The sequence below is a fragment of the Schistosoma haematobium genome, chromosome 2, assembly GCF_000699445.3.
Source record: "Schistosoma haematobium chromosome 2, whole genome shotgun sequence".
Lineage (NCBI taxonomy): Eukaryota > Metazoa > Platyhelminthes > Trematoda > Strigeidida > Schistosomatidae > Schistosoma > Schistosoma haematobium.
In genome coordinates, this window is record NC_067197.1 from 21108406 (window position 1) to 21129699 (window position 21294).

General features: G+C 37.3%; 1 protein-coding gene across 1 annotated transcript; it reads right to left on the minus strand.

Moving 5' to 3' along the window:
- Positions 1–10147: 10147 nt before the first annotated feature.
- FUM1 (fumarase fum1) lies at positions 10148–21293 on the minus strand. Its single transcript, XM_051214594.1, has 4 exons — positions 21124–21293; positions 20609–21090; positions 20365–20574; positions 10148–18934 (listed from the first exon to the last, which is right to left on the minus strand). The coding sequence occupies exons 2-4, from the start codon at positions 20735–20737 to the stop codon at positions 18677–18679; spliced, it is 597 nt and encodes a 198-aa protein (XP_051067779.1). The 5' UTR covers positions 20738–21090; positions 21124–21293; the 3' UTR covers positions 10148–18676.
- Position 21294: the final 1 nt, after the last annotated feature.

A 21294-nucleotide genomic window follows, 5' to 3' on the forward strand; every position in this document is an offset into this window, starting at 1 on the left:
ATTTATTTCAGACATACTTGGTTTATATATCAATCAGACAAACCTCAACGTACCATAAAATAGGAAATAATACTTGTACACAAATAAACCAAAAAGTGGCTGTGAATGTGGGAGGCATTAGTTAATAAACTGAACATAACTTAAGAAGCGTAAATCGTACAATAATAAATTATAGGTCAAAATAAAGCTTATCATAAAAGGAATACAAATATACATAGTGTAATTGTTGAGTAGTTATACAATAAGGATATTATAGAATATTAGTCCATGAATAGTCCTCGGAAATTACCTGTAACTTAATCTTCACCGGATATAACAGTTAGATATATCGGTAATTGCAAAAACATGCTCCACGTTCTATTCCGTAACATTTGGGGGGAAGAACAAGTGCCACCGACATACTAGAAAAATGGACATCTCATCGAGATACCAAACAAAGAAGATGTGAGCAAGTGTGAGAATTACCGATGCATCACACTATTATCGGTAGCAGGAAACGTTTTCAACAGAGTGTGGCTGAATCGGATGAAAGATTCAATGGACCTCCAGGTTCGAGATCAAGAGACTGGATTCCGTAAGGATCGGTCATGCACAGACATCATCGTGGAACAGTCACTTGAGTGGATCTCGTCGCCATACAACAACTTCCTTGGCCATGAGAAAGCACTTGACAGAGTGTATAAGAGGACCTTATGAAGCCTTCTCCGACACTATGGTGTACTTGAGGAGTTCGTCTACATCATCCGGAATTCATACGACGAACTACAGTGCAAAGTCGTGTATAGAGGACAGCCGACAGGTGTATTTGCAATACACCTGGCAAATGAGGACTTGTGTTAGATAAGGCTACTTACTCTCTGCCTTTCTCTTTCCTTTGGCAGTTGACTGGATTATGAAGACCCCCATATCTCAGGGGATGCACGGAATAAAATGGACAGGTTAGATGCAATTAGACGAGTTGGACTCTGCATATGACCTTGCTCTTCTCTCCCATACACACCAACAAATACAGGTTTAGACAACCAATGGGGCAGAAGCCTCTGCATCGGTAGGCCTCAGCATACACAAGGAGAAAAGAAAGATTCTCAAATACAACACCGAGAACACCAACCCAATCATACTTGATGGAGAAACTCTGAAAGTTATAGAATATTACAAGTAGCTGGGAGGCATCATCGATGAACAAGGAAGATCTGATGCAGACACAAATGCGAGGATTCACAAGCGAAGGCAGTATTCCTACAATTGGAGAACATATGGAACTCAAAACTACTGTCTGTCAACTAATATCAAAGTTAGAATCTTCAATACGAACGTCAAGACCATCCTGCTGTGCGGAGCTGAAACGTGGAGAACTACTACAACTGTCATCAAAATTTACAGGTATTTGTAAACAGTTATTTACGCAAGATGCCTAATGTCCGTTGACCGGATATCATGAGTAACAGCCTGCTGTGGGAGAGGACAACCAACTTCCAAATGACGGGGAAATTAGGAAAAGACGCTGGAATTAGGTAGGACATAATTGCGGAAATCAAGAAGCCGCGTCACGAGCGAAGCCCGTACTTGGCATTCTGAAGGGAAAATTAATAGATGAAAACCAGGGAACACGTTTCATCGGGCATTGGAAACAGACACTAAATGAATGAGTAGTAATCGGAAACAACTGGAGAGAAGTGCTCAGGACAAAGTTGGATGGAGAATGGTGGTGGGCGGCCTATGATCCTCCACGAATGGTAACAGGCGTGAGTAGGTCAGTAAGTAAATAGCGATTCAATGTGACTAACCACTAGAATAAAACGTCATCTGATAGCTTCGTTAAAGGAAGCTAATCATCCCTTTATAGTCAAGTCAAAGTAATTTATCACATTTTTAATGATGTGACAGCAATACCAATTTCCAGGTATAAGCAGGTCACAGTTTATTTTAGATTGTTAATGCCATAAAGACTGTTATAGAAATTTATATACGACTTATCAGATAATTCATTCCAGAGTCAATACATATTTAATGGTTCATAGATCATAATTCTCCTTCCAAGTTGATAGCATGATAGTCCATATAGGTTCTACAGAACGTTTGTTTTAAAAAGTTTAAGAATATCGAATAATGTGGTTGATACCAAGTTTTTGAGACAGCCTTACAAATTCATCGAAAATAATGATATTTATGGGTTTCTCATTAAAATATGCCAACACTGATAAGATCATTATGATTAACTATAAATACAAAGCGTATGTAAAGATTACTCATTCTAAAACAGACCTTTATTCCAAGTGTTTGTTTTTCATCAGTTTGATATAGGTAAACGAAGTGTTATGCGCTTATGGTAGTTTTTGAGTCTAAGGTACAGATCATAATTTCCTGGCTACAGATAATCAAAAGGAAGATATTTGATACGAAATTAGTTGATTATTTATTCTCCCTCGAACACACAATCAAAGTGTTGCCTCAGGGCAAATCATGTTATATTACCTTTCGAAATGTTGTCATCCATTATCGAAATTCAAAGCGACTAAAGATATTTACTCGTAATGATTTATATGGATTTTACCAATTCTTACCTTGCAAATGTACATTATACCTATACCAATGTAAAAGGAAATGAAAATAAGCTGAATTATGCTAGAGAATGTATTCGTGATGTGCTATATAGTTTATTATTATTTGAAACTTAATGAATAGGGAAATATCTCTTTGGTTGTTTCTTTGTGAACTATTCAAGTATAGTATTTATATGAAAATCACTTCAACTAATGAACTCCTTTAGTTTTATAATCTTGCAGATAGTGTTTAATAACACTTTGTAATTACTAGAAAGGTTTATTTAATCAATCCTATAATTACATCTCATATTATGAAGCGACTGAATGTCAGTCTCCTGTGATAAGGATGATACTTTCTTTCAAACAAGTTACTGAAAAATATGTATGTAACTTGTCGGGGTAATAATCACTCAACAAATAAATAAACTAGAGAAATAGAAAAATAGTTCCAATGAAATTTGTGGAGGTATTGGTTAATTTAACCGGAAAGTAATTCACGATTAGCTAGGATTTTTATGCTCTTTTTCGATTATAAATAAAATGCCGTTTAATTTTCAATAAGTAAGCTTCCGTACTACGAGATGCAAGGTAGTTGCGTTTCAAGACAACAAACTTTTTATAGAAAGATGTTTGTTTTTACTACTTACAAGTAGCATGATTATTAATGCAACGTTTCTTTGTAGTGACACTTCGTAACTTTTTGAAGTTATTTCATTCTCACAGTAATTACTTTGACACAGAAAGTAAGGTTTTTTATAATTTAAATTCGCACCCCTAAAAATTCTCATGTCATTCTAAAGTACTTTACTGAAGTTGAAACACTAACTTAGCGACAAGAAACGTTCAAATATTCTCTATCAGGTCAATTGGCCATAATTATTCACTTTAAAATACTGAACGTAAATAAACAAGAAATTTGTTGATGTGTGACAACATGCTGAGGATTCAGAGGACATGATGAATCCGTCTAAACTATTGTGGTTCATTCTGAGCCGTTGTTATAAGTAACTGAATTGTTAATTTTTAGGCTTAAAATAGAAGTTTGAACACTGTTTACCCGTTCAGTAAGACTGTCATTAATTTAATAAACTAATTAAATATTTCATCACAAACTTTCACACTTTTCTAACCTACATATCGTTGCATGAATATAGTATACTGTAGTAAATGACTTTTCATTAATCCTAGTATGCCCTAGCTAACTCATTGATTACATATTCTAAAGCTTACCAACTAATTAAGCTTCATTGCACCGAACCATGCCATAATTGAAGTGGTTGCTAAACTTAACTTTTTCAGTTTCTTCTTCTAGACTAGTTGTCAATGTTACCTAGTTATTACATATATTTTTACAAAACGTAAACCAAACATCCGAAAAATTTTACTATAGTCACTCGGAATAACGTGGCTTTTATTAAGGTTACTCCATATACAAACTCCAGACAGACAAATATATTTTTGAGTATGAAATCTAGGGTTAGTGAAATTAAATTTCGTAAGTACACTGACTACAATTTGAAGTGAGAATGATGTATATGAGCGTTTCAGATGCCTATTTAAAAAAATGAAAAGTATGTTTTGTAGTTCTGAATTTGATGATAAATTGATGAGATCAATAAACCTTCAGGGAGGAAACGAGGTGACATAGTATATAATGTTGCATACAAATAAAACATATGTTAGAAATCTTGAAAGATGGCGTGACAAACACAATGGCTAACAAAATTCTGCAATTTCTAAAAGGGATATGATTTACTCAGCTTGTACAATTAATGATAACCCTTGTAACACTGTTAATTTACTTTTACATATCTTATATGTCATGGAAATTTCCTTTTGAAGTTTCCAAACACAGCTGTAAGAAACAATACAAGTGATAAAAAGTACTTCATATATCCTATTTATGTTGTCAATCAAACCAAATTCCAGAACGTATGAGAATACATATAATTCAATAATTTCACAGCTAGGACATTCTCTAAACAAAATTAAGTAATATGTTTATTGTTAGTAAGCTAGTTCGTTCCTTTACTCACCCTATTTATGTATGACTTTTTGCCTTGCCTAATTCTACGTACCAAATTCCACATAATAAGCCAGTACTTAATCATTAGTTTGTGATGTGATATATCTCGTAATCTATTGATCCATTGCTTATGTCAAATATTGTAACAGACAGTTACGTAATTAGTACACTGTAACTAACTAGATATATAAAACCAACACGCTTAAAATTTGAATAACCATTAATAAATTATTAAATGAAAAGTAGTGCAGTTAACACTATAGGCTACAATCGGAAGTTATTATTATAATAAGTAATTTATAAACATTTGTGAACTTTCAAAAATTCACTACTTTACATAACATTGTTTAATTCATTTATGTCTTATTTTAGTCACTGTGTTTTAATAATTGTGTATTCATAAATGTTGAATCTGGTGTTGTTGAAAACAGCTACTTACCTTAATACTCCTTATTTGTGAATTATCGGTGTGGAATTTGAGACTAATTATTTTGATATTTCTATCTGATTAAACTATTATATCTATACTGCTTACCAATCATTGCAAATATAGCAGATTCTACCTTGTTTTTGAATTACATTCTATTTTCTCGATAGGGTAATAATATACACTAGCAAAATTTAAATAACCCTTGTTCAGATAAGACAAAGCCACTAAAATCATATAGGCTGTTTGTAACAGTATCTGTAGCAAACAGAAATGTTATAAACATTAAAAAAATATATGGTTATATTTCAACGTCAATAAATTATTGGTTTGATAAATTTGTAATATCTTCTGGTACTATGTTATGTGTTCCTGTCATTATTGAAAGTCAAGTTTCACCAATGCAATCATTATGTAACGAGTTACCATAATTCACATAAAAAAAATCCTTGGTTGATCACTCGGATATAATGATCTCATTTCAATCAGAAATAGTTTACAAAATCTATTCATCATCGCTTTTAGTATATTTCGATTTAAACACCTAAGCCAGTAAATTCATTATAAAGGATAATCTCAGGGAAACATTTAGTAGTAGTAGTAGTAGTAGTAGTAGTAGTATATATATATATATATATGATATACAATAACCGAAATTAATTTCTAGTTTAAAATATGCTCATAAAAAGAAATTATGAAAATGAACATGAATATATTATAAATAAATTAATATATTTGTAATATCCCAATGAGTAGAAAAATTAGATTTTCTGACGTTTCGTGACTTAGTGTAAGCTACTTCTTCAGAGTGTAAATAACCAAATCAAAATTAGTCCAAGTTTAAATAGTACAACGGAATATATTATTATTCCTAAGAAAATACAAAAATTGTTAAGTTATATTCGAATTTCGTACAATCAAACAATAAAACTAAGATATATTGTGCATGTAACGTAAATATGTATTGATCTCTGCTAAATACTAACTAACTCATCAGTCTTAAGGAAGTTAAATTAATTGACAAATATGTCATATGATTGTTAAATTGAGTTAACAGTTAGAATGTCACTGAAAGTGTGTCAATAGAATATCTTGCATAAAATAAAGCAGATCCCCACAATTTTCGTTTTTTATCATATTTTAGACTTACTGATTTTTGTGAAAACGATCACAATAAAACGGGTAGAAAAAGTAATCATTTTTAATAAATTCTTATTTATTCACTAATATCATGAATTCAGGCACTTATATTATTACAAATCTTAATGAAGGCATACATTTTACCGTTAAAATAGTATACGGGTAAAGACAAAAGAGATGAGTAAATTTGAATTTAGAAGGTCGATATATTCAGCCATTTGTGAATGTTATCAATGATTGTTTCATATCCAGTCAAAATAATATATATTTATACGGCTATATATCCTGTCATGATAACAGCAAAGGGAATTAGACACTAATCCTGCCAATATTCAAACTTCTTTTCTGCTCTTTCTACACATTTGCTACAATTATATTTCGACTTTATTTATTTTGTGAAATTTGGTGAGTTGATTTTTCTTCCAAAATTTAATCTACGTTTGATGCGGCAGAGCACAGATCTAAAAAGGTATCATTTTATCCAGTTGTTATATTTCTAAGCATGGTCATGTGGTTAATATTTTTATGAGTGTACTGTTTATGTAGGAAGGTGTACCGTCATCCTAATGTTTTTAGCTGAATCTGAGAGATCAGAATATGAATAAACCTTTGTTATCAACTTATAATCAATCCTACTGAGATTGGTAAAGTAAGAGTTTTATACTGAAGACAAAGGCGAATGTATCATAGTCAATAAGAGATTTTATTTTCTGACGCACGCTGAAATCTGATTTTCAGATTACTTTAAAGAGATATGGCGAGAGGGATTGTCACGTAAATTGAATTGTCAATTGCGTATGAAATACTCAGAAATAAGCATACGTAAAGTCACTTCATAAAACTTCTGGAGGTGAAGTGTTTTTTACATTTAATTTTAAAACAAGGATAAGTTGTTCAAATTGCTCGATGACATAATATATGAACCCCAATCATAAATGTAACTCCGCCTGTAGCTCTTCTAGAGTTACTGCCGGTCCCAAGCCCGGGTAAAGGAGGAGGGTTGGGCATGGGGTTAGCGTCCCCATCCCGTAGAAAACTAACTCGCTAAAAAAACGCTTACCAGAAAAAATAATTCAAACCATTTTAACTCTGCCCTGAGAGTTAGAAGGTCTTCATTTAGAAGAATTATGACGCTTCATGGTGAAAGCCGAATTCCTTCGGAAGCCACGAGGCCGATGCCCCTTCTAACAACCAGAGCAAAAATTTTTATAGGTACATGGAACGTTAGAACAATGTGGGAAACCGGGAAGACCAGCCAAATAGCAACGGAAATGAGGAGATACAACTTGGCAGTACTGGGAATCAGCGAAACCCACTGGACTCAAGCTGGACAGAAAAGGCTAGCTACGGAAGAGATGCTGCTATACTCCGGTCACGAAGAGGAAAATGCTCCACACACAGGGAGTTGCTCTAATGCTGTCCAAAGTAGCACGAAATGCACTTGTAGGATGGGAATCCCACGGATCCAGAATCATCAAAGCATCATTCAAAACAAAGAAGGAGGGGATCACAATGAATATTATGCAATGTTATGCACCCACCAATGATAGCAACGACGACATTAAAGATCAATTTTACGAGCGGCTGCAGTCAATCATAGAGAAATGCTCAAGAAAGGACCTCACCATTCTGATGGGAGATCTAAATGCCAAGGTCGGAATAGACAACACTGGATATGAAGATATTATGGGACGACATGGACTGGGAGAGAGAAACGAAAATGGAGAAAGATTTGCAAATCTATGTGCATTCAACAAATTAGTCATAGGAGGCACAATATTTCCACACAAACGTATACACAAGGCTACATGGATCTCACCAGACCACACTACAGAGAACCAAATAGACCATATTTGCATCAAAAAAAAATTCCGAAGGACAATGGAAGATGTGAGAACCAGGAGAGGAGCTGACGTAGCTTCAGATCACCACCTAGTTGTAGCCAATTTAAAACTGAAGCTAAAAAAGAACTGGACAAGTGGACAAACAGCAATACAAAGGTTCAATACAGCCTTCCTTCGAGATACTGACAAACTCAATGAATTCAAGATAGCTCTCAACAACAGATTCCAAGCCTTTCAAGATCTACTGAAGGAAGAAGAAACTACCATGGAGGACAACTGGAAAGGCATCAAAGAAACATTGACTTCAACGTGTCAAGAGGTTCTGGGCCTAAAGAAACACCATCATAAGGAATGGATCTCTATAGAAACACTGGACAAGATCAAAGAAAGGAAGAACAAGAAGGCAGCAATTAACAACAGCCGAACACGAGCAGAGAAAGTCCAAGCACAAGCTGAATACATAGAAGCAAACAAGCAAGTGAAGAGGAGCATTAGAGCCGACAGAAAGAAATACATGGAAGAATTAGCAACGACGGCAGAAAAAGCTGCTAGAGAAGGAAATATGAAACAGCTCTACGATACAACGAAGAAACTAGCAGGGAAATACAGTAAACCAGAGAGGCCGGTCAAAGACAAAGAAGGCAAGCCAATCACTGAAATTCAACAACAGCGAAACAGATGGGTAGAATACTTCGAGGAACTCCTGAATAGGCCGGCTCCAATGAATCCACCGAACATCGAAGCAGCACACACAGATCTTCCTATAGATGTCAACCCACCAACGACGGAAGAAATTAGAATGGCCGTCAGACAAATCAAGAACGGGAAAGCAGCAGGACCCGACAACATACCAGCTGAAGCACTGAAATCAGACGTCGAAGTAACCACAAGCATGCTTTACCCTCTATTCAAAAAGATTTGGGAGGAGGAACAAGTGCCGATGGACTGGAAAGAAGGACACCTCATCAAGATTCCAAAGAAAGGAGATCTGAGCAAATGTGAAAACTACAGAGGCATTACACTACTGTCAATACCAGGGAAAGTCTTCAACAGGGTGTTGCTGAACCGGATGAAGGATGCAGTAGATGCCCAACTTCGAGATCAACAAGCTGGATTCCGAAAGGATCGGTCGTGCACAGACCAAATTGCAACACTACGGATCATCGTCGAACAATCAGTTGAGTGGAACTCGTCACTATACATCAACTTCATTGATTATGAAAAGGCATTCGACAGTGTAGATAGGAGGACATTATGGAAACTTCTTCGACACTACGGAGTTCCTGAGAAGATTGTCAATATTATCCGGAACTCATACGACGGACTACAGTGCAAAGTAGTGCATGGAGGACAGCTGACAGATGCATTCCAAGTAAGGACCGGAGTCAGACAAGGCTGTTTACTCTCTCCCTTCCTCTTTCTTCTGGTGGTCGACTGGATTATGAAGACCTCGACATCTGAAGGAAAACACGGAATACAATGGACAGCTCATAACCAATTAGACGATCTGGACTTCGCAGATGACCTAGCCCTCCTATCACGTACACGTGAACAGATTCAGATAAAGACAGCCAATGTAGCAGCAGTCTCTGCATCAGTAGGCCTCAGCATACACAAAGGGAAAACCAAGGTCCTCAAATTCAAAGCGGAGAACAGCAATCCAATCACCCTTGATGGCGAAACTCTGGAAGATGTAGAATCCTTCACATATCTGGGAAGCATCGTCGATAGACATGGAGGTTCAGATGCAGACGTAAAGGCGAGGATTGGCAAAGCAAGGGCCGCATTCCTACAATTGAAGAACATATGGAACTCAAAACAACTTTCAACCAATATCAAAGTGAGAATCTTCAATACGAACGTCAAGGCAATTCTACTGTATGGAGCTGAAACTTGGAGAACTACAACAACCACAATCAAGAAAGTACAAGTATTTATAAATAGCTGTCTACGCAAGATACTCAACATCCATTGGCCGGATACCATCAGCAATAGCCTTGTGTGGGAGAGAACAAACCAACTTCCAGCTGAAGAGGAAATTAGGAAAAGACGATGGAAATGGATAGGACATACATTACGCAAATCGTCAAACTGCATCACGAGGCAAGCTCTAACTTGGAATCCTGAAGGGAAGCGGAAAAGAGGAAGGCCAAAGAACACATTACGTCGGATAATAGAAGCAGATATGAAAAGGATGAATTACAACTGGAAGGAGCTGGAAAGGATTGCCCAGGACAGGGTTGGATGGAGAATGCTGGTGAGCGACCTATGCTCCTTCACGAGGAGTAACAGGTGTAAGTAAGTAAGTAATCATAAATGTAGTTTATTTACATATGTAGTGTCGTTTTGTTAGACGAGATCTTTGGAAACTATCTCTTCTATAAAATATTTATAGGGATTTTGTCATATTAAAGCTATTGATTTTTTCAAAATCTTAATCCTATTAATAATTCAACATGCATATTGATATCGTAACAAAGTTACTGAGAGTGAAATTTCATTTTAGCGAGGTTTGTTTATTAAAACAAATCTTTATATTTTTGCTCGGAACATTCAAGGTCAGTAGGCTGCTTGAGGCTGTCTTCAATGTTTTTAGTGTTTAATGATTGTGTGACCTCCAGTACTTCCGGCCATTTCTCTGTTCATTTAATGTAGGCATATATGTGTGTAATTTTAATACAGATTACATTTCAAGCTTATGGAGGCATCGTCTGCCACGAATATGTAAAAATTCATATGGAAAATTTTATTGTTTAAATAGTTAGATTATCTGATTTTCTTAATATAACACTGTAAATTTAGAAGTTCGTAGGATCAAATTGAATCATACTGTTAATAACCCAAGCAATAAAAGGCAAAAAATAAAATTTTTAGAATTCATTTGTTGTTATGAGGAAAGGCCATTTCCATTGGTTTAACAATTTCATCAAACTTTTCCCCACATAGTAAATTTAGCTCAATCGCGCTTTCACGCAATCCTTTTTTGAATTTCGATGCATGGTGAACCAGTTTGGCTGATAAATCATAACCAATATGAGGTGTTAGAACCGTAACCAACATAAGAGACTTATCAACATATTCCTGGATTTTTTCTCGATTCAGCTGTAGACCTTTGACACATTTATCAGCAAAACAACGTGTCGAATCTGTTAACAGTTCACACGTATGTAAGAGATTTGCAGCTAGTAAAGGTTTATAAACATTTAATTCCAGTTGACCCTGAGATGCTGCCATCGAAGTTGTGAAGTGATTACCCATTATCTGCAAGCTAACCATTCGTAGAGATTCACATTGAGTTGGATTGACTTTACCTTTTATATAAGGAATAAGGGCAAAACAAAAAACAATGTGAACATTTCGTAAGAGAGTTTTACCGAAATATTTTATTGTTAATAACTCCAGTGTGCGGAATATTTATTTGACCAAAAATTGAGGATAGCTAAATGGTAATTTTGATTGTGAAAAGAAGTGTTGTGGTCGGTATTCGATATTATCCTTAAGCTTCGTATACTGTTCGTCCCAATAATCGTTACTAGATAATGCCTCCGACGGTGTATAAACCAGAAGATGAATACGAAACGTTGATAACGTTTATTATTGCACCACACACTGGCCATAAAACCAGTAGTAAGTAGGATTAAAATATACATATACATTTTAATCCTACTCATTTGACTCACTCGCTTGCTTTTCGGCACTAGCCTTTCATTTTTGTTTCGTGTACCTGTGCATGGTGCAATCATAAACGTAATCAACGCTTCGTATTCGTCATCCGATTTATACATCGTTAGAGGCATTATTTACTAACGGTTATCAGGACGAACAGTATACGAAGTTTAAGAATAATATCGAATACCGACCACAACAAAATTGGTGTTTCTCGACGTGCGAACGCAATACAGCTTCCTACAATTCTATCGAAATACGAAAATCAACCTAGTCCATCGCGATACAAATAATTAGTGTGAATTATTATCATATTTTCATTACATGGTAATCATTTCATAAACATTATTGAACATATTTTGACAATATTAATAACCACAAGTAACGACATGCACATAATTGTTATACTGCTGCAGTTTAGTATGTTCTGCGTTATAACATTTTATCATTTGTTATCAGCATTATTACGGTCTATCTAATTCTTTTCCCTTATATATAAGTTAATTTATTTGTGTACTAATTATTGTATATAAACATCTCTTCAAATAACGACATGATAGGCCTTCCACAAACGCCGTCCGTGAGGCCCTGATATAACATCACAGTATATGAAAGAATAGATACGTTACAAAAAGAATAATATTTTATGCCACAAATTGACGAAGCTAAATCAGAATGAAGGACAAAGAAAATGGTCACAAAAGAGAGCGAGAGACAAAAACCAAGTATGCTCTAAAAGACGCTCAGCTCCGACAATATGCTGGTACCATCAAAGGTACGGCAACAGAGCCCGGAAATGTAGACCACCATGCAGATATAAACGGTACCGCCGGTTACCGGTAATGAATGCGACAGCTAGCACAGCTCCTAGAAACAGTCGTTCGTTTTATGTCCAGGACAAGGAAACAGGCGCTCAATTCTTAGTAGACAAGGGAGCAGAAATAAGCGTCGTGCCTCCAGTGAACAACGAAAGACGAAGTACTATTACGGCACTAACCCTTAAAGCAACAAATATATCCGACAGAAAAACATACGGGAAGCGAAAATTAACCTTATACTTCGGTCGTAGTATTTCATTTTGCTGGGAATTCGCTATCGCAGATGCGTCCGTACCTATAATTGGTATTGATTTTTTAAAGAATTTCGACTAACTAATGGATCCCCGACGAAACGGGCTCGTGAACAGAGGCTATTCAGTAAAGATAAAAGGAGTGACCGCCGACCATCTATGAACTTAGTAGTGCAAAAGACAAAAGCGAGCCACGTAAGTCGTTTCTAAATGAGTACGCCGATTTGACGAAGGTATCATACGACAGCAGAGATCTTAAACATACTGTGCGGCACTACATCATAACGAAAGGTTCACCGACTAACGCAAGACCATGAAGGTTAGGCCCAAAAAGGTTAAAAACTGCGAAACGAGAATTCGCAAAATTGATGAAACTTGGTATCATAAGGCCATCTAATAGTCCCTGGGCATCCCTGTTGCACAATGTTCCTAAAGGGAATGAAGAAATCAGGCCAGGAGATTATAGAGCCCTTAACAGGGGTTTAGGACACTTATGACCCACAACTGCAGAAAATCATACCAGAAGTGAATTGTTACCCGACAACAGCAACTTGAGACATCCAAAAGCTGGTCATTGAAACAGTAAAAATATATAATTAAAGGTGTATTAGGTGTGGATAAATTATTAGTTTCAGAACTAATTTACGGAAAGTTAAATTCTTAGAGATCTTTATTTTTAGCTTACTTAGTAATTAAGTTATTCATCTGATTAAGGAACCGAGTTAACTGAGAAATATATGTATATGAATGAAATAAGAAAATGCTGCCCTACCGTAGAATGTGGATAAAGAAAATACCTAGCCAACCTTACAAAATGATAAATAGGTTCACAAAACTGGATATCGAGTGTACAGATGGGAATCCGAGTGAGAAATAAGACTAAGAAAACCAGATGATTCAGAACCATATTCTTCTCATCAGTAAGAACCAATTTAGTGTTTTTTGAGGAAAAAATTCATAGGTCAAATTTAAGATTTGAAAAATATGGTGATTGAAGAAATTAACAACGACAAATGTATGACAACTATTTTTTAAACTTTCAAGATATTGAAAACCTCCCATTCTAACCAAATGTACAATAGAACCTGGATTCATTACTGTACAAATAGCTACGTCTTTTGATAGATATTAGCAGTCTAATATATAGCATCGGAATGCTTGCAATAATAGCTGTTAGGTATCAGTTTCAGTCGGTACGCCAGTATAAATACTGATACTAACCCAGGTGAGGTGATTTGTAAAGTAAAAAGAAAGTGGATGTTTTAGATTCAAGTGAGAAATACCTTTCTATTCCATTGAAAAATGTTTCAATTAACACTCCACAGGATCCAAGTTTGGAAAACAAATTATATTTTGCAGCTTTATCGCTTATGAAAATTGAGATTAAATAGCCAGAATACATTGTTTTTTGGAAAACACACTAAGAAACGACAAAACCACGACTTCGAATTTGGCCCGAAAAGCATTATTTGAAGTAGGTATTATAGCATAGAATATTGGTTAAGGAAGTCCAACCGAAGGTTAAAAGTCAAGATAATCCTAGTTAGCTAACAACTTCGTCTTATCAATCTGACAACTTAAAATAATATTGTCGCTGAGTAAGTTTTAGGTTTGTTTCAATGTTTTACGAGCAAAATTAATAACATTGTGCAAAATGTATCTAGTCTCCTGTTAAGCCAGCTTTAAAACCATATTTACCACATATTGATACGTCTTCAACACTTAGGAAACGCTTGTTAATTCAAATATACAGTGAGCTTATATCAAGCAGTACATTTAATTTCAAATAAATGCAAAACTAATGTGTTGTCTTATTTAAATAACATTAATATATAACCCTCTAGCCTTAAATAGGCTGTTAAGTAGATTAAGAGTGATTCTTTTATGAGTCCTGATTTTACCTTTCAATGAACAGTAATTTTGGAGATGCACGGCGGTGTTGTTTCACATCGAATATGACAATAAAATCCAGACTAAAACTGATAAAATTTAAAATCAGTAATCAATAGCATTATTAAATAATTTGTAAGCTTCGTTTTTTTCATCTCGGCCAAGTAACTTAGCCACGACTATTTGTTAGAATTCCACAAAAATTCGCTCATTTAACATTGAAGGACCAGGCACATATATGCATCGGTTCAAGTCACATCTCATTAACACAACAAGATGATCACCAAGTTCGTAGAAGCAGCTGCTTCAACGGTAGTATATAAAAGAAAGATAGCATATAAGGATATAATACAGGAAGGTAGAATTAATTGGTAGAAAGAAAGGTGTAAAGCAATCTTAATTTCACGGTTTAAGGGAAGACAAAGAGTGTATTAACCGACGCTATTGTGATCGATTCTGAGCCATGCCACACAGAGTCTCTGACTATTGGTTACGATAGTCACGCGGACACCGACTGTTGCTGCTACCTTTATGTGATGGTTCGGCTTGACTATCGTGGACTAATCGAGGAATACTGGCTGGAACCATCGTTCCTCAAGGTCCTACCATGCCGAACAGGTCGGCTGAAGAACGGTGAGACTAAAAGCAGCAAACCCAGAGTCTGAGGGCGAAGTCATATTGCTGACTGTACAGAGGTGTGACGACAGTAAGGTGCTGCCATTGGACAACTAGCATAACAGAGATGCTGCCTTCCCACAAAGAGGGATGGGGTTAGAAAAGGTCGACGCTAAAAATGCACGTCTCGCACTGTCCCACGGATTTCCGTCTCCGGCGATAAGGTTCCAATAATTAAGAAGCTGACAGGAAAGTTACTCGCAAAAATCCCGTGTGTGACCGGCCTCAAGCAGCTGTCCCTTGAGCATCGCGGTCACCCTTTCGGGTCACTAACACCACCTATAACTCAATTTCTTTTTCAGGTACCTCTAGAAGAACCCTTCCATAGTGTGAGCAACCGGGAAATGATGACCGTCATTATACCTCTAACAGCGATCAGGACCACTGTATCCATAACCAACATCCCTCTTCAATTCTTATTATTCCTCCCACATTGACTTTCAACACAAAACTTGCTCTTTCGATTTCCTCCTCAAGTGTCACCATAGCCAACGATTATGGTGCGTAAACAACCGTCCCAGGTCTACTGAACGCTCGCCGTTCGGCTAAACAGCTTCGTAAGAACCTGGATTGTTAGTCGAAGCAAGGAAAGTAGTTTCCATAAATTTAGACAGTTCATCATTTGTAGGCAGCAAGTCTGGTATGAGCGAAACAATCTGCGAGGATGACGGAACGCCAATCACTAACATCCATCGACGTCTTGGACGATGGGCAGTTCAACTGGCCTGATGCTCCGGTAACATCGACCAGACTGTCCACCACTCCATGACCGGTGACGACTGATCCACCAAAGGAGGCGGAAGTTCACAAGGAACTCCAACTCTTAAAGCGATACAAATCAACGGGCCCAGATGACTTACCTCTGGCTCTTTTTAAAGATGGTGGTGACTTTCTGACTAAGGAATTGACGACGTTGTTTACAAAGGTCTGGGAACTACAGAGTGTACCAACGTCATGAAATGAGTCGATAGTTGTCCCTATCTTTAAAAAGGGTTCACGTCGTTTTCGTAACAACTATCGGAGGATAATTCTACTTCCGATTGCGTCCAAACTATTGGCTTCCGTCATTCTTCGTAGGTTGTTTAAAACCCGAGAAAGATTGACTCGCGAGGAGCAGGCTGATTTTCGTTTCGGTCGAGGATGTATTGATCATATCTTCACCCTCCACCAAATGTTAGAACACCGACATACTTTTCAAAGGCCAACAACCGTAGCGTTTCTTGACATAAGGGCTGCCTTCAATTCGTTGGACAGAACTGTTCTCTGGGATTGTCTATTGAAGAAGGGTGTGCCTGAGAAGTTTATTAACATCCTAAAAGCCCTATATACAAACACCTCAGGCAGAGTGTGGGCATACAACCACCTTTCTCCATTGTTCTATTCGAGCAGTGGGGTTAGACAGGGTTGCCCAATCTCACCATTCCTCTTCAACTTTGCCATCGATGACATTCTGGAAACAGCTCTGATGAATGTAAGTAATGGTGGTGTGGATCTGTTGCCTGGAGAAAGACTTCTCGACCTTGAGTATGCGGACGATATTGTCTTACTGTGCGATAATGCCCAAGGCATGCAATCTGCACTTAATCAGTTGGTAATCAGTGTCCGTAGATATGGTATGTGCTTTGCACCTTCGAAGTGCAAAGTACTTCTACAAGACTGGCAGGATTCTAATCCTGTACTCACCCTGGATGATGAGCAAATAGAAGTATTCGAGAAATTCGTGTATCTAGGTGGCTGCATAAGTGCTGGTGGTGGCGTGAGTGATGAGATCAATGCACGTTTAGTGAAAGCCAGAGTGCTTATGCCAATTTGGGCCACCTTTGGCGCCTTCGTGATGTTAGTCTGGCTGTAAAAGGTCGGATCTACAACGCGTCGGTGAGAGTTCTACTCTATACTTGTGAAACCTGGCCTCTCCGAGTTGAGGATGCTAGACGACTCTCTGTGTTTGATCATCGTTGTCTCCGAAGGATTGCTGACATCCAGTGGCAACACCATGTTAGTAATGCAGAGGTTCGGGATCGTGTGTTCGAGCACAGAGATGATAGTGCAATCAATGTCACCATCTTGAAACACCGACTTCGGTGGCTTGGACATGTTCGACGAATGTCATCTCAGAGAATTCCACGTCGTACAGTTTTTGCTGACGCTGGGACTGGTTGGAAAAAGCGGAGAGGTGGTCGGTGTATGACATGGTATGAAAGAAAGCTGCAAAGTACTGGCCTGTGTCGGTCCTTCATGACCCCCTGGCTGGGGTCCGAGTAATGGTGCGACACAGTGGCTAGAAACGTTATCAGATATGGCTCAGAATAGAAGCCAATGGCGATCCTGCTGTAACCTTCTTTTACTTTCTTCATAAAAAAGTGGTTGTATCTTCCTTAACTGAAAGATTTCTTCTGGTTGTACCTTTCCGTTCCCCCATTATTACCAATATTATTATTACACTACCTTACACAAATCTCTTCCTTATTGTTCTTTTTTACCTTCCCTACCTTTTTTCTTTTTCCTTCTCTTTAAATTCTCATTGTTTTGTGTGGCGCATATATATTTGGCGCAATCTTGTACCAATATGTATGTGTTCAAATAAAAAATAAAATAAGAACCCGGAACAATAGGGATACACATCGTTGCGTTCTCGTTGTCTCTGTAAGTGACTTTAATGCCCAGGTAAGTAGCTTGAACCAAACAGAAAGACATTTAGGCGGGCATTTTAGTATTTCGGCCCAGCGAACAGATAATGGTAATAGTTCGATGCAACTCTCCTCAGATAATCATGTTTTTAGTAAGCACTAATTCTAAGCATAAGGAGCGAAATCATCTAACATGGCGACCCCCTTCACCAAACCAACGATGGACTCAAGTAGACCATATTGCAATCAGTCATGGTTGTAGAGGTTCGATAGAAGACTGTCGCTCGATATATCGATATTCTATCAAACATATTTTCTAACCTCTTCGCTTCTGGCTTCACTGGGTTGGCAAGTTTCGATTGTAAAAATGTTACTGATTAAGGTGTTGTTAGACTCCGAATACTTTGGGCACCGTTATACTTTAGTGTATAGGCTCTAAAATCCAAGGGTCAGTTAGATACGAGTTACACGTTTAAGGCATAATAAATACATTCATTCATCTTGTGGCGGTCGTTTTATTGAATTTGAGTCATACTTCAGTTAGAGGGCTAGTATTACTACCCAGTTACTTATGGAGAAGCAAGTTTGGTGTTGTGAATTGTGCACTGCTGAATGGGTCAGGCGTTTTAATTGCTAAGTATGTGTAGCATGGTTCCAGTAGACAAAACATAAGTTGAATACCTTTGGGGATTCGATCAGCTCAATTCATGTGAAATCGAGTAGTGATTGAACTATCAGCCAAAAGAGACATCACAAAGAAAGTTGTCTACAATGGAAACGTATTTAACTTGCTTGGCATAATGCTTGATCCAGGTTCGTTTGCCGGTAAAACAAATTCACTGAGGCCACAGTTTGGTCCCGAGCTGAGCAAACAAAAATCATTAGACAATCGCATTAAAGCTGTAGCGGTGGTATTAAAACAACCACTTAACTGTAATAAGGCATCATGGCCTGCAAGAGCTGCAAATTTATTTTCAGCTGGTTTGAAAACGAGATCTATCACCGGTGTAGATTCTTTGTACATCTGTTAAAAGAATTTGTGGAACGTAAGTAAAACAACTTGTTAAGCACTCCAAATATTCGTTTCCGAATTTAACTGAAACAAGAAAACCCTAGGTAACTGAGGAGTAGGATTCTTATTCCAATTATACATTATAAAAGGGAAGAGAGTCAAGTAATCATACATTAGATGCAGAAAAGGAGAAAGCGAAAAACCTAAATCTATTTCCTAACCCTAACCATCAAATGTAAATCATAATTTTAATTCCTCACACTAGTTTATAACTCTCATTTGGTCGTAGTTATTAGGCGGACACTCTCAAGTTAAGTCTAGCTTCGCTCAACGGTCGTCCATAAATTATAGTCTCGCCGAAGAAGATTATTGTATAACAAGGTAGTGTGGAATAAACTAATAATGTTACCAGCTGCATTGTTTGGCTTGTCACGGAAAAGTCTGGATGGTATGTAAGCATTGGATAAAGGCGCTAGATAACGGAAACTCAGTGGATGTTGTCTACATAGACTTCGGTAAGGTATTTGACAAGGTGCCAACAAATAGACTGATATTTAGGTCGGAAAATCCTAATATTTTCAACTCCCCTTAAAATGGCTTAAGGATTTCGTAGTAGATCGTAGACTGGAAGTAAGAATAAATTCAAAGTGTTCCACCTGGAGACCAGCACTTAGTGGAGTGTCTCAAAGTTCTGTCATAGGTCCTTTACTTTTTGTACTATATGTAAATGATCTCCTAAGTATAATACAGTTCCCAATGTTATTATACGCTGACGATGTAAAAATCTGGAGCAAAGTAACGGGGACGCAGATACGTGCCCACTTCAGGCAGACGTAAATATTTTGATTAACCGATCTAAGGAGTGGCTGATGACTATCAACGCGGCAAAGTGTGTCTAAATGCTCTTTGGGGATACAAAAATAAAAAGGTATAGCATAGGGTGAGGGCCTGTACCCGTAGTCCGGCCTCACAATGATCTTGGGTTGACAGTGAGTCATGATCTTAATACCACAGCCCACTGCCGTGAGGTCGCAGGCAAGTGGTTTAGAACCCTGTAGGCTTTAAGACGAACATTCATGAAGTTAGATACTACCATGTTCACTACATTATACACAATCTTAGGCTGCAGACCCTTGTTTTAAAAGGTGACTCATATATCCTGGAAAAAGTACAGAGGGCAGATTTAATTGAATTAAATTTAAAAGGATAAAGTTTGCTCGTCCTTCCCTGGCCGTTTGAAAGCTGATCACTGACTCTCACATACAAATGTACAACGTTTAAAACTAAAAGCATTTTGTTGACGTCAAAAATAGCGTTCTTTTGTCAGTATCGGCAAAAAACAATTTCAAGTATCTACAATTAATAGCAGCGAGTTATTACGTTTAGATAACAGTTATGAATTGTAGGAAAGTAATTTCAGAATTTTCGTAAACTAAACTTACAGTTCTGTAAAGACGATCAGCTAATTGTGTTAAGCCCATACATAGTTCCTCGTCGAAACCTTTAAAACAATTTAGCCCAGTTCCCACGGCAGTTCCACCAACAGCTAAATAACAAATCAACGGTAATTGTGATTTAATTGAATCCACTGCCTGCTGGAGTTGACTCACGTATCCACTCAATTCTTGTCCAACGCTCATTGGAACAGCATCCTAAACTAAATATATAACGTTTTGAGGATATTACTTGCATATGGGTCCTTCCAATTTTGATAACATCCATAAATTCATGCATCTTACTTTTGAGTACGTTTATGAGGTGATTCAAAGAGGGAAGAACCTTCCATGCAGTTTCCATTGCGATACTCAGATTCATAGCAGTGGGAAAAACATCATTTGAACTCTTAAACAGACAGTATATGATAAAGATGACTGAACCTGTCCAAGATTAACATGATCGTTGGGATGAACAGTCAGTTTAGAACTGCGTGAACCTTCAATCAGTTCGCTAGCTCTACTCGAAAGAACTTCATTGACGTTCATATTAGTCTGAGTACCAGAACCAGTTTGCCAAATAACGAGAGGAAACTCATTGTCATGCTGTCCATTGTATATTTCGCGACAGGACTTTACAATGGCGTCTGAGATTTTGGAACTTATTCTCCCGAATTTGAAGTTTGTACAAGCAGCAACTTCTTTGATCATAGCTAGAGAATAGACTATTTGCAACTGAGAAAGTTATTAAATTAGACATGTACTTACTGGCATTGTGTCCGATCTTGTGCAGATATTAAAGTTCTCGAGAGATCTAGCAGTTTGTGCACCATAGTAGCGTTCTAAAGGAACCTTGATGCTTCCTAAGCTATCCTCAACAACTCGTAAACGTTGTGAATCCGTCCCAATCATGCGTTAGTCGATAACTGCAAAACGTGT

What these genes read in the sequence shown, in the direction of transcription:
- FUM1 (XM_051214594.1), bottom strand. Translation starts at nt 20,737, where the DNA reads ATGAATCTGAGTATCGCAATGGAAACTGCATGGAAGGTTCTTCCCTCT. An exon ending in TTGGAAGGACCCATATGCAA is followed by an intron (nt 20,575 to 20,608) that starts GTAATATCCTCA and finishes TATTTAGTTTAG; the next exon opens with GATGCTGTTCCAATGAGCGT. An exon ending in CTGATCGTCTTTACAGAACT is followed by an intron (nt 18,935 to 20,364) that starts GTAAGTTTAGTT and finishes TTCTTTTAACAG; the next exon opens with ATGTACAAAGAATCTACACC.